Source organism: Gigantopelta aegis, chromosome 14 (assembly GCF_016097555.1).
Source record: "Gigantopelta aegis isolate Gae_Host chromosome 14, Gae_host_genome, whole genome shotgun sequence".
NCBI classification, from domain to species: Eukaryota; Metazoa; Mollusca; class Gastropoda; order Neomphalida; family Peltospiridae; genus Gigantopelta; species Gigantopelta aegis.
The window spans coordinates 22,065,163-22,080,672 of NC_054712.1; the positions used below are offsets into that span (position 1 = coordinate 22,065,163).

A 15,510-nucleotide genomic window follows, 5' to 3' on the forward strand; every position below is an offset into this window, starting at 1 on the left:
TACGATCCCCCTCCAAACCTCCCTCAAAGTTCCCTTGGCATTCCGTCATTGGGGTACCCCTAAATGGATTTCCTGAATCCGTCACTGGATATTCTAAATAAGAATATGTATTTAACATGTACTTTTAGTCGTTAAAATGGCCCTTTTGGTCATAAACATGTCACAATAGTAGAAGTCATTAATTCATAGTTATTTCGTATTCAATTAACGTTCAAACACGCTGTTCTGGGCACACACCTCGGCTATCTGGGCTGTCTGCCTAGGAAAAAGGGTTAATGGTTAGTGAGAGGGAAGTCGGTGCAGTGGTCTTATACCTACACACAAGAGTCGTTAAACTCGCTCTGAGAGGGATCTGGTACCGAGGTGCGAACCCTGTACTTACCAGCCTTAAGTCCATTGGTTTAACCACTACACCACCGAGGCCGATAGCAAAGTCGATTCAGGACAGTCACGTTTACATCCATTCCGTTTCGTTCTCCCAGGTTGGCGGACTCCCCACGTGGTATTGCCATGGCCCGCTCGGACAGCGCTGTGTGGACGGAAATCACCGAATCACGGTTCGTCGGAGAGACGGACAACCTCGGCCTGATAGACGAACCCTATGGCCGATCACTCTCGCGTGGAGGACCGTGAGTCCCGCTCAAGTGCTATTTTGTTTTTACCCCACCCCACATCCCGCAATTCGTTCATGTCAAATCATTTTATATTGGGGAATGGGGCAAATTCCTACACTAACCAGTCCTGTTAGGATTGTACAACAGGTCAGTATATTAGTTGGAGGCTAAAATATGCGATTTAAAAAATATATACAATTGGGTGGTGGGGGTGGAGTGGTGGTAGGCGAAATGATGCCCATGGTTGTCCCCTGGCTACGCCAAAGCTTGTAATATTATTTTGTATATACAGTGAAACCTGTTTAAACCGGATCACACCGGGGATCTAACAGTTATCCGATGTAAAAGGATCCGGTGTTTAGAGGGTCTCGTTTTATAATTTAAACAATTCAGGACCTTGAAACCTGGCCGGTTTTGACAGGATTCCGGTTTGTTCAGGGTCCAGTTTAGACAGATTTCACTGTTATATGCTTCGTTAGTCTAATTAACATTGACTATTTAACGACGCACTCAACATACTTTATTTACGGGTATATGGTTAAGGACCGCAAAACTATTGAGAGAGGAAACCCGCTGTCGCCACTTAATGGGCTACTCTTTTGATTAGCAGCAAGGGGTCTTTTATATGCACTATTTAAAGGAATACTTAAGCAAGGCTTTTGGACTGGTATGCATATTCAACGATATACAATGCATATTATTGCTTAATATTAACAAGTATATTATTTTATTTAATTAATAAAACGGTTAAATGTGACGGCTATTATATGTAACGGGCGCAGCCATTTTGTTCCATTACAGTGAATACGCCCTCTGGCGAGCTGGTGGTTACGTAATACTTAACAATCTACCCGGTTTTTGCAGGATGATAAAATAGTCATCCATTGCAATGTTCTGTAATAACATACATCCCAGTAAGCCAGCAAGAAGCATATAAACCACCATTGTCAAAGTGGCTACATAACAAGTCGAAATAATTTGACCATGTTTTGTCCACGCATTAACCTACGTACTTTCATTTCAACTTACTTTCGTGCTTATATCCAATTAAAGTTCAAGCACGCTGTCCTGGGCACACACATCAGCTATCTGGGCTGTCTGTCCAGGACAGTGGGTTAGTTGTTAGTTGGTTAGTGAGAAAGAAGAGGGTGTAGTAGCCTTACACCTACCCACTGAGCCCTTAAGAACTCGCTCTGGGTTGGAGCCGGTACCTGGCTGCGAACCCTGTACCTGTAGTCCGATGGCTTTACCACGATGCCACCGAAGCCGGTCCCTAGTACCCTACCCTTAGTTAATTGGTCTATTCAGTTAGTTGCCTCTACCTGTGATTCCTGATTGGCAGGTGTGTATTTGTTAGGTAACCAGACGAGCCAATTAATTACGGCTGTCTAGACAGAAACATACAGACATGTATTGTGTAATATTACCTGTCGCCCCTAAAATGATAATGGACGTGGTTTATTACTGTAAAACTATTGATTAAGTAGACTTTCCCATCTAAAATCACAGAACTGACCAATTACGTAGTCCCAAAGAAAAGAAAATTATCACTTGGCTATTGTGGGTTGTCGTAGCATACCCATAGGGATTATTTAACACAGAACAATACCATAACCCCATTTCGTTCCGTTAATGCAACTTGAAATATATTTAGTAAAATAGTTTATTATATTATCACGTTATTTATGTTGTTTTACAAGTCAGGTTGATCAAAGGGAAGCGCCTTGTCGTAAATGACTGCCTTTGTTTACACTGTGCATACATGAGTTGGTCAGAGCAGGTCGGACGCATCGAAAAGAAATGAAAATGGCTGCCCCCAGTTAGCAGGAATAAACACGTTTTTTTATTAACACTAAAGTTACGCGTTTTTCATTTGTTAAAGTGTCAGTATGTGTCGGTGGTCCGGGTGTGCATCTTTCCAACATATAAGGCTCATGTTTGAGTTTACTCTCCCTTTAAAAGAAATTCTGAATAATTATAGCATGATGTCGCAACTTATAAGTTATTTTCTACAGGACAGGGCCTCTTAAATTAGTAAATGTGTGAACGATAATTTTGTGTTTTGTGCAATACAATGTGTTTTTTGAAAATTATGTTTACCCAGCTGTAGACTAAGAGGCAGGAAAAAGAAAAACCTTTGGGTCTGGTAAAATAATGGGTTTCTTTTCAGTTAACAAAATAGGCACTTCTATACTAGAAGAGGCAATTTGTTGGCATATTTCTTTGTGGGGTGGGGTGGTATCCCAGCCTCCCCCCTCTAGTTACGTCCATTTGGCTAAACCCAGAAGGGTTTTACACACTATATAACATTCAACAATTGTGACTTATCTAATTTATTAACAAAAACCTAAATACAAATGCAATTAAATTAGAAAAACAAAACGGACTTCGTTGTGTATAAACAGATAACTATAAAAAGAACGTAACACTTATCTAACAATGAATACAAATTTGACAACGTTTAGATTTGAACCCTCTATCATATTTATTTTTCAAAACAAAGCGGACTATGAATTGTACAATGCATGTTGAACTATAGAAAATCATAACAGTTATCATTCATAACCGTATCATATTTATTTTTCAGACAAGACGTTCTGCAGGGTGTAAAGTTTTACCAAGGTCCTGTGTTTGTCAGTAACTCGTATTTCACGAATTACGAAGAACGGACATGGAATGGTTTCTTCCGACCCGCCGGCGCCATCAGCTTCAAGCGACATAATCAATACCCGTCAAAAGCTCACAACAGTGTGAAAGGAATCAAATTTGGCTTCTGTGATAAGGTAAAGCAAACAAAGGAATAGTTCTTCAACAACATCACCTTACTTAAACTATGGTTATTTGGTATCAGCATACTGAAATGTACTATTTATTCAAATGTATGTAAACCTCTTATTTGCAAAATATGGACACTGGAATAAATAATGATATCTACCACCTAAAGGGATGCTACAAAGAGGACACAGGTCCGTAGGAACCGGAAGGGGGAGAGGAGGCATAGGTTCTCAAATTTGAGAACGAAAATATTAGTTGTGTTTCCTACTACATTAGACATTGATCACAAACTTCGCAAATCGTTCTTACGGGCCAGGGCCCCGTTTCACGAAGCGATCTTAGCACTACTTGTGCCGTAAATACCTACCATCGCGACTTTAATTTATTTCTACGATCACCAGCCCATTCCACGACGCGGCGTAGTTTATTATCGTTGTAAATTACTGTGAAAATTTACAATAGGTATGAGCCGGTTGTAAGCCACTAACGTAGCTGTCAAATGGTGGTTATATGATGATTTGATTATTTTCTAAGTAGGATACTAACTGTTTGTGTAAAAATGGATCTAATATATATACCAAATACCTTTTATGAAAGTCGGCGTTCGATGAAAAACAGTCTAGGCCATACGACCTTCACACGAAAATACGTGAGATAACTCCCATGTCTTATGCATTCGGCAATTATCGCTTAGTAAATAAACTGACAAAGTTACTTTATGGATGTCCGATACCAATGAATACATCCAAGATGTACCAAAAGGTCGGTAACCAATTTATTATATAACTGATTCGCATTTGTTCCCAAAGAAGATTTTAATCATTAAAGGGGCACTTACGACTACCGTAAGTTTGCTTTGTGGAATGGCTGTAAAGTTTACGGTGCCAGTTGTAAAACTCACCTTAAGTCACTACAATTAACCTTACCTAAAATTCTTTCGTGGAACGGGGACCTGAAACGTTTGTTTTCTGTTATCTTTCAGACTGGAGGTAACTGGGTGTACAACGGAAACAGCTCTGTGAAATTCTTTTCGAACGACGACGGAAATCGGCAGATAACATTCAATGATATCGACGGCAGCGTGACCGGTCGACCTGACAGCCAGGTGGTGAAGTCCCACCGGTTCTTTACCACACCGTGCTGTTCACACAGAGACACCTGGAACATGGACGTGTGTCCGCACCAATATGCAAAGGTTAGTATGTATCCTGGCGTCATATGTTTTCGATACGATAAGCAAAAAAATAAAATATAATAAAAAAGACACTTCATACATACAATAATACTTTACCTTTTTCAAGTCACATTAGTTTATTGTGAAAAACAGTGATAATTTCCCATGAACGCTGAGTTTTCCTTCAAAAACAACTAGCTGCTAAGTCATACAGGTGTTACCGCTATATTTTCACAAACGTCGTATGTTTTCGATAGTTTCATTGGCTGTCTATTTTTGTCCTTGTTATGGTAGTGTAAGGTCTTATCTCCGTGCAATAATTTACATCAAAATCTTCTTTTGAAAATAAAATCATAAAATGTTTGTAACTCGTAAAAAATATTCAATAATTTTCAGACCAATAGACAGTGTTCACTGAAAACATATTTACATTAGGCTTTCGTCATAGGTTAATGTCTAATCATCTTTTTATACGTATCAACGGCACCAAAATTCAGATTGTCACCTTAAGTACTCTGACGGTGATACAGAACTATATATTTTCAAAAAATCTAATTCCACCAAACCACCTTTATTTGTAGTAAATGTAAATGCACATGTAAACATGCCCCCCACCAGAATTACCGAAAACAACTTTGCTGTGAATGACACAAGAGGTAACCCAACCAGCCTTCCATAAATTTTATTGTCAGTGTAACGATCATGTGGTCTATCGTCTTAATTTTGGAAGGTCAGATGTCAGTGTTGCATACGATAACTTAGCAGGGATTTGTGATAACTGGATTTCGCTATGTGAGGCATTTCATTAGTACCAAAATATTGCATTACGAAAACCTGATAACATGCACACTATGTTTGGTAGTATAATTAAAACATAAAGTTGGCAGCTTGACTTGAAGCATTTTCAATATTGAGAGAAAAAAAGACACTTCGTTGTTTATGTTCAGGCTGATAGTGACGTAATATCTCGCATAATCTCGAGATACATGCAGTTACAAACAAAGTATCGAAAACATATGTCGATCGAAATTGTATGACGGTACGATAAAGATTATTACTCGAGCGCGAGTACCATACGGATTTTATGCAATCAAGTAGTGAACGGTATTACTTGAGCGCGAGTACCATACGGAATCAAGTGGTGAACGGTATTACTTGAGCGCGAGTACCATACGGAATTTATGCAGTCAAGTGGTGAACGGTATTACTTGAGCGCGAGTACCATACGGAATTTATGCAGTCAAGTGGTGAACGGTATTACTTGAGCGCGAGTACCATACGGAATCAAGTGATGAACGAGGGAAATAAAACAGTTGGATTTTTAACAATAACACCACTGGACCATATTAATTAGTATACTCATAGGATCCTACATGTCAACCTATTGATATTTATGGCAATCTTCAGCAGAAACCCATTACAGTAGCAAGTGGTGAACGGTATTACTTGAGCGCGAGTACCATACGGAATCAAGTGATAAAACAGTTGGATTTTTAACAATAACACCACTGGACCATATTAATTAGTATACTCATAGGATCCTACATGTCAACCTATTGATATTTATGGCAATCTTCAGCAGAAACCCATTACAGTAGCAAGTTGTTTTTTTACATGCACGTTCTGACAGATAGGACAGCACATACAGCTGTCTTCGATGTACAAACCTCGTCGGTGGACCCATTGGGCTATTTCTCGTTCCACAACTGGTGTAACAAAGGCCGTGGCATGTGCTATCCTGTCTGTGGGATTGTGCATATAAAATATTCCTTGCTGCTAATCGAAAAGAGTAGTCCATGAAGTGGCGACAGCGGGTTTATTTCCTCAATATTTGTGTGGTCCTTAACCATATGTCTGACGCCATATAACCGTGAATAAAATGTGTTGAGTGCGTCGTTAAATAAACCATTTCCTTCCTTCCTTCGATGTACAAGTCGTCGGGTACTGGTTCAGACAAAAAACATCCAGTGGATCCGCAGAAGAGGTTAGATTCTATGGTCCAAGTATTTTAGATGAGTTTTCTACCCACTGAGATAGATTCTGCCCCCTGAGGGGAATAATACAATTACCAACCGGTCTCGGTGGTGTCGTGGTTAAGCCATCGGACATAAAGCTGGTAGGTACAGGGTTCGCAGTCCAGTACCGTCTCCCACCCAGAGCGAGTTTTAACGACTCAGTGGGTAGGTGTAAGACCACTATACCCTCTTCTCTCTCACTAACCACTGACAACCAACCCACTGTCATGGACAGACAATCCAGATAGCTGAGGCGTGTGCCCAGGACGGCGTTCTTAAACCTTAACTGGATATAAGCACGAAAATAAATTGAAATGAAATGAAAACAATTACCAACGAGTTCTATAGATTGTGCATGTCCGTACTACAAGCAAGCGTGATGGTTTTACCAATTAACATTACATATAACTATTCATCACAATGAATGAGATCGGTAACCAGATCGTCAGATTACCGCCATAATGTTACATTCGTACTAAATAGCTCCTCGTTATTATTATATAACAACAAAACACAAATACAATTACAAAGTATTATATTTTGAAATTTTGTTTTCTTTCATCTAATACAGGATATAAGCATGGTAACACGTATGAATGAAATAATGAATGAATAAATGAATGAATGAATGAATGAATGGAGTATGATGGGAAGACACTCATTAAAGGGACATTCCTGAGTTTGCTGCATTGTAAGATGTTTTCAACTATTAAAATATTTCTATGATTAAACTCACATCTTCAATATATTTTCTTGTTTAGAATATCAGTGTGTATATTCAATGAGTTTCTGGTCGTCTTAAAATTTGAAAGAAGCCCAATCTGGATATTGTCTTCAAATAATTTCGTACGTACGAAAAAATAATATTTTAGGAAATAAAATGAAATTGAATGAATGAATGAATGAATGTTTAACGACACTCCAGCACGAAAAATACATCGGCTATTAGGTGTTAAACTATGGTAATGCAAACAAATAAAGTGATGATCAACATCAATATAAAAATTCAAGGTTTAAACAAAAACAGTGTAAAGAACTGTGCACAAATACAAATGCAAATATCACAGAATTTTACGGACACCGAATTTTACTCTAAACTTCAATTTGTGCTGTATTGGCCATTCTCAAAGAGAATGTTACACCCCTGCACCACGGTGAGGTTACAGCACGCGCAGGGGAAAATGAAATTGAACCTAGTACAAATACTAGAACGATCCGAAACACGTTTAATATACAACCACTAATATTTTATGCAAAAAAAAAAAAAAAAAAAAAAAAAAAACAACATGTATTTGATATGTAATTACAATCGTTAAAAAGTCTCTGTTAGGCGATAACATCTTTAAAAGTGCAGCAAACACAGGACTGTCCCTTTAAAGTCAGAAAGCGGTGTACCCAGACTTACTACTGTGAAATAGTTATGCTAATTTAATCCATATAAAACTCTCAAAACAAACAAAAAGAAATATAGCAACACAACTATGCACTTTAAAAGGAATTTAAAAGTTTACGGTGTTGTCTAATGTTTAAATTTTATTATTATTTGTTTTTACTATTCTTCTGGAATTGGTATGTTTGCATTCAAACTCTAAAACAAAGGGAAATGAAGTATAAATGAAATACAGGTTTACAAGGTATTGGCCATATATTATTGGGCTATTGCACACGTTCTTTTAAGTATGACTTTCTTATTCCTTCAGTTAAAAATTAAGGGGGAGGGCGGCCCTTTGGATCCTTCAAAAATTAAGGATTACCCTATCAAACTCTTCAGAGATGACAGACCAAATGATCCATTTGCCTTGGAAGGTAAGTAATATAATTGCGTATATAGGTATATAGGTGCTTTTTATTAAGTTACACCCACCCACCCTCCATAGAAAAATCACGCATCCGACCCAGCTATGAGCCTATGATACTTATTGCATTTTTCATATTACATGTGTTATATAATCATAATTCTAAGTATTTTACATTTGTCTTATGTGTAATGTTAAAAAAGGTAAATAATACCCACCTATTTCCTTTTTAAGTAAAACAACCACCATGAGCACATATATAAATTTGCCATGATGTTTTCTGTCCATAATTATATCAAACATCTGGCATCGCAAAGGATTTGGAATAAAAGGTGTAAATATCTGTCTGTCTGTCTGTTTGCTTGCATGTCAGTCTACCTACCTAGTACCGGCCTCGGTGACGTCGTGGTTAGGCCATCGGTCTACAGGCTGGTAGGTACTGGGTTCCGATCCCAGTCGAGGCATGGAATTTTTAATCCAGATACCGACGCCAAACCATGAGTGAGTGCTCCTCAAGGCTCAATGGGTAGGTGTAAACCACTTGCACCGACCAGTGATCCAAAACTGGTTCAACAAAGGCCATGGTAGTTGCTATCCTGCCTGTGGGAAGCGCAAATAAAAGATCCCTTGCTGCCTGTCGTAAAAGAGTAGCCTATGTGGCGACAGTGGGTTTCCTCTAAAAAACAGTGTCAGAATGACTATATGTTTGACGTCCAATAGCCGATGATAAGATATACAAAATCAGTGTGCTCTAGTGGCGTCGTTAATTAAAACAAACTTTACTTTACCTACCTAGTACCTTCCACCCTGCCTGTCTGTGTGTCTCTACATGTCTGCATATATCTGTCCATGTATCATCAATATAGAATGTACTAAAATATCTTTATGAATACTAGTATGCATCTGTGAACATTTCCTTGCAGGAACGAAAGGTTTAAATTATCTTGTGATTAAAGGAAAATCATACATAATCAATTTCAATGGAACTGCACCAGACAAAGTAAAGCTTGAGGCTCAAAACCTGTTTCCGTAAGTATTTGTTGCTTTCATTTACGCTTTTTAGATGCACGCATGCACACGTGGCGAGACGTAGCCCAGTGGTAAAGTGTTTGATGCGTGGTCGGTCTAGGATCGATCCCCGTCGGTGGGCCCATTGGGCTATTTATCGTTCCAGCCAGTGCATCACGACTGGTATATCAAAGGCCGTGGTATGTGCTATCTTGTCTGTGGGATGGTGCATATAAACGATCCCTTGCTGCTAATCGAAAAGAGTAGCCCATGAAGTGGCGACAGCGGGTTTCCTCTCGCAATATATGCGTGGTCCTTAACCATATGTCCGACGCCATATAACCGTAAATAAAATGTGTTGAGTGTATCGTTAAATAAAACATTTCCTTCTTCCTTCCTTCTGCATGCACACGTACACACACGTGCACACGTACACACACACGCACACACGCACACATGCACACGTACACACGCACACACGCACGCACACACCAGGACATCTTGCACAACTACCTCATTCTGTTCTTTACAGTGGCTGTTAGGGGTTCAATATTTAGTACTTGTAACAATTGGTCTAATGTGTCAGAGAAATAATTATTTTTAATGTCACACAGGCTATTTGTACAAAATTGTAGCAAATGATATTTTATTGTTATCGACAGATGGTGGGTATTTTGGGCATTGGTAAAACTAATGCCCAATGGGAGATTGCTTTCAGGATAGATGGCCCTCGGAAGACATGATGTTTTTACCCCCGTCCCGTGTAATCACATACCTGTCCCATGTAATCACATATCTGTCCCATGTAATCACATACCTGGTATATCAAAGGCCATAATATGTACTCTTCTTCCTAAGGCAGGGCTTCTAGATTATGATAGCCCCACTTCCATGGCTAGTCTAGTGATATTCAATGTTGGGCTAGTAAATAACTACTGTTGCCATGCCCGACGGATAATGAAATTTGTTTTTGTCAAATGTTGCAGTTAAGTCTATTTTGTAAATATGAATATCCTGCCCCCACCCTAACGTTAGTGTTTTTAAAGCTCTATCTCCCTCATTAGGTGACATATTTTATTATTACTTTGTTTTAGTAAAATTGTATTAAATTAAAGTAAAGTTGGGCTAGTGAATTTTTAATCATGCCTAGTAAAAATTTTAAATCACTGATCCCATGGCTAGTGGATTTTATAAAAATTCTAGAAGCCCTGCCTAAGGGAAAGTTAATATAAAGAATGTTTTCAGTAGAAGTGACCTATTTGATGGCAGTTATATGTCTTGCCTCTCCAAGTGTGGAAATAACCGTATGTTAGACAGCACATAGCTATGTGCCTAGGTGTCATTAAACACACATTCCTTTCATTTTCCTCATTGATGATGTACTGTAAATGAATACACTGTTTATTTTACAGGGGTGATAGTATTCGTGTTGGTCTATGTTTTCCAAAAGATGTCACAAGTTTCACATTTACTGGATCATTACCAAGAATAACAAAGGATGACCCTATGTTTTCTGTTACTACGATCACCGAGTTGGATAGTGATACAACTGGAAGGGCATATTTTTGGGATGTTACTACAGGGTATGTTTTGTTTTTTTAAGTATTATGTTTCATTTAAAAATATTAAGCGCCATGAAATTACTACTGTTTCATTAATCACTTTATTTCTTTCCCACTTCTGACACCAATTTACTATTTATTACGCAGATTTTGAGGAAATTTTGAAACAAATATCACAATGAGAGATAGTCACGAGTTAATTAATTAATTATTAATTATCCAAACATTTACGTATTGTTGCTTCTCTTAGTGGTCATTGGTTTTATGCCAAATGGTATGACATCAACAAGGTGTTTATTTATAAATACTGATATCCATAAACTGTTCTGGTATTCTGTATTATCTGGCCTCAATGTCGTACTGATTTAGCTAGTGGGTACTAGATTCGCATCCCAATACAGCGACAGTGGATTTCCTCTCATTATCTGAGTGGTTTTTAACCATGTGGCCGATATTATATAAATATCATTAAAATGTGTTAAGTGTGTCATTCAATTGATCATTTTGTCTCCTTCCCAATGCGGAGTTTTAATAACTGATTTGAGAAGTGTAACCAATAACTGTTAACCATGGAGTAATGTCATGAACAGCCCACATACATGTAGTTGAACTGTGTCCAGGATAGCATACGTGAACCTTTATTGGATATAGTACATACTGAAGTGGATTTCTCACTGTATTAAAATTTGAACTGCCATGCTTCATAACGCAAGTATTAACAGTACATTAATTCATTTCAGTTTGCTGTTTGTAAAGATCATTGGTTTTCACAACCGAGTGGATGGAGAGAAATGTCCAGGATATCAATGTCCTGGTGTGAATATAATTAGAAATGATGGTAGCTCAATAATAGCAGACTGCTTTGATGCAGCTTATACTGGAGCAGCACCTTACAAAAAACCTGATTCTGTAAGTTTTTTCTTTTCCACCCAGAATATTCAACGGGTTTATAAATTGGGGTTACTGTATTTAACCCTCATCATCACCTCAGGGGTCCATGTGGACCACAGTGATATATATATATATATATAGAGAGAGAGAGAGAGAGAGAGAGAGAGAGAGAGAGAGAGAGAGAGAGAGAGAGAGAGAGAGAGAGAGAGAGAGAGAGAGAGAGAGAGAGAGAGAGAGAGAGAGACAGACAGAGAGGTCGTATTTTCAGATCAGTCGATTGTTTTCTCTCTTTTTATGTAGTTATCACACCCACAGATGACATCATCAGGACCAACGATTATTTGATTTGGTTCAGTCATAGGATCTGTATATACAACTGGGCGGACCCCAAGTACAAAACCCAATATTAATTATGTTGTTATAATGTTCCAAAAAAGATTCTTACACTAATTTTTATCCATACACGATTAAACAAATCTTTGTAACTGACATTGTTTTGGATGTTTATGGATGTTCAAACAAAATGACCAAGCAACTAGATGTCACTAACATTGGTTGTCATGGTATGTGTCGTTTCTGATTCGCAATAAATTGCATATTGAGCATTTTCAAACACCCACGAGTTGATAAAATGGACAATATAAACAACATGTCACTAATGTGTAATTTGACAGTAAAAATAAACCCAAATGTAAAAACCAACATTATTTTACATTATGTAATCATCAGTTAGTGCCTTTGAATTGTGAATGCTGTTTGTGAGTCTGTACAATATGAATTGAATAACTGTGATGACTGGTGTTTTCTTAATACATTTTAGTGTTCTAAAGCTGTTCCTGATCCACTTCCATGTCCTTCACCTCTGCCATCTCCAGAGGTATAAACAGGTTTTTTAAAATTGTTCTTATACTATCCACACAGTTCTAAATCTGTTCTGTGTCCATTACAGAAGTATTTAACCTTTTCCCTCTTTGAGATGTAAATGGTTTTATTTTAGTATTTTGTTCTGTCCATATGTACCCAGTTCCAAATACGTTACTGATCCATTATTCAAGCCTTTAGATCTGCCTTCTTCAGAGGTAAACAGTTCATGTGCTCTGTCCTTATACTAATCAAACAGTTCTAAATCTGTTCTTGGCCCAATACTCAAACCTTTAACTTTTCCCACTTGAAAAGTAAACATTTTTTTTTTTTTTTATGTCTTTTGTTTTGTTCATATATACCAAGTTTTACCAAAATGACTTGTGTTGTAAATATATTTCTGAACATGACCCATATCCTAAACTTTGCTTATAACCTCTTCAGAAGTACAGAATTGAGAATTAACTTTATTTTGTAGTTAATTAGTAATTAGAATGCTTTAATCTAAAGCGTTTATATTTTATCATAAACGTTGTCTGACTGAAATGGGATTACCAGTAAATATATATATATATATAATATTAGAAACCACATGGATACAGTTATTGAGTGTTTTCATTGGGAATTATTTAACAGAATGTTTCATATTTGTGTCTAGGGTTATGGCATGACAGTAGTACCAAGCATAGAAGACGTACCTAAGTTTGTAGCACAGTGTCCAGGCCCGGTAGCTCACCCAGGTTAGAACATTCACCCTTTACAATTATGTCGATATATTTTTAATCTATGCAATCGGTCCCAATAGCGCAGTGGTAAAGACATCAGTAAGTGCTGGATAAATACCATACCTAACCCAAAACTGATGTATTGAGACTTGCACACTGATGTATGTATCTTAGTCTCTTGACACTGTTTGTCTTACATTGGTCAAACTCACTCACTCTCTCTCTCTCTCTCTCTCTCTCTCTCTCTCTCTCTCTCTCTCTCTCTCTCTCTCTCTCTCTCTCTCTCTCTCTCTCTCTCCCTCTCCCTCTCCCTCTCCCTCTCGCTCTCTCTCTCTCTCCCTCTCCCTCTCCCTCTCCCACTCCCACTCCCTCTCCCTCTCACGCACACGCACACGCACCATTTTGAAACACTGTTCACCAAAATTACTTTACTGACAATATTTTTGGTTTGGTGGACTGAAAATGTACACCATTTTGCATTAAGTCATCATGATCATGACACCATTCTGTAAAATATTTCCTACATTCTGCTTGTACAGGGATATAATTGTGCGATAATAGTTGGTTGCTTTCAATAACTTAACCACTGCATATTGCACCATACTCAACTTCGATACTCTAACATGTCACTGCCATTGTATCAATTCTATTTTTAATTTTCAGGAAGAGGCACAGTTGAATATATGGGCTGCTTTATAGACACAACATTGCGAGACCTGCCACATCTGTTTCAAACGTTATTTAGATCTATGACGCCAGATTTCTGTATAGAGAGGCAAGTCGACTAGTTTTATCATCGGTGGAATATTTTGTAATACCACGGCCAAGTATTATTCCAACTGACTGAACAAGAATGTGTATCAAACAGGCTGTAACTTAAAAGGAGCTTATGCAGGACATGATATTTGATAAAATGATCATGATAATTAAATGTACACTGTCACGGGGATTCTATAATTCCCGTAACTGAATAGAACACGATTATGAAAATATCTCTCCTAACTGTATATCTATTAGATCTCTCTGTAACAGGCTGTTAAACCCTAGTATGGCTCGTCTAGGTATGATCAGAGATACGATCTTATATAAAGTATATATTATTATAGCACGTTAGTTCTCTAGAAAACACAACAAAAACACAATACACTTTGGAATCTGTATTAATCTACGCTGACAAATGTACAGCCGTAGTAGTAAATTAATAACAGCAATAATAACAACCCAGAACTGATCACTTAATTAGTTAATCTCTAGGTGTCTAGTTACACAATATGCGAATCACTTCACCGTTACACCACACCCACACGTGTGATAATTTAGAAACGCTTACAGGAGAAGTTAATTAATAAAGGAATTACAACACCATTCCTAACTGGTTAATTTTTAATTAACCCTTACTACTCGTTCAGTAACGTGTGATAATTTAGAAACGCTTGCAGGGGAACTTAATTAATAAAGGAATTACAGCTCTATTCCTAACGGGTTAATTCTTAATTAACCCTTAACTACTCTTTCAGTAATCTGTAACACAATATTAATACTGGTACCTATCACAATAAAGACAATAACCTACAGTTTACCTAGGGTCTTCTAGGATGACTGGCTAAGCTTTATATTACCAAATACTCATATAATGTTAGAACAAAAAGTCTACGATTTACTTCGTCAGATGACCGAAGACACTGTCTAAAGAATATTGGTATAATACAGTATTAAAATATTTAAGTCACATCAATCACATCAAGGTTATACACAGAGCAGAAATGATATTTACCAAAGTCCAAACGGACTAACGTTCCCAGGAAGCTTCCTAATTCGTTTTCCTAGATATCTCTAAATCCTAGCTATTTATTCCAAAATCAGAATTGGCCTGGGGGAACAAGGCGGTACCTCACGTATCATCTCATATTCTACATTTACTAGAGTCGGTATATTTCTCTCTGATCGTCAGTCTGGCTGTCGCCAGTCGTCGCCATCACGGTTGTAAAAACCGCACTCGCAGAGGTATTACGTAACTACTCGCCACATGGCCTCCGCAGCTGGACTAAGTGCATATTGGAATGTCCGATCGAGGACGGTCGCGCAGAAG

The 15,510-nt window shown here is 37.9% G+C and overlaps 1 protein-coding gene across 1 annotated transcript; it reads left to right on the forward strand.

Moving 5' to 3' along the window:
- The first annotated feature begins 431 nt into the window (after positions 1-431).
- On the forward strand, positions 432-14,215 carry LOC121388077 (cell surface hyaluronidase-like). The gene is made up of 10 exons (XM_041519287.1): positions 432-629; positions 3,202-3,397; positions 4,372-4,584; positions 8,279-8,384; positions 9,298-9,403; positions 10,795-10,965; positions 11,685-11,853; positions 12,656-12,712; positions 13,355-13,436; positions 14,085-14,215. Exons 1-10 carry the CDS (start codon positions 511-513, stop codon positions 14,207-14,209), a joined length of 1,344 nt encoding a protein of 447 aa, XP_041375221.1. The 5' UTR covers positions 432-510; the 3' UTR covers positions 14,210-14,215.
- The last annotated feature ends 1,295 nt before the right edge of the window (positions 14,216-15,510 follow it).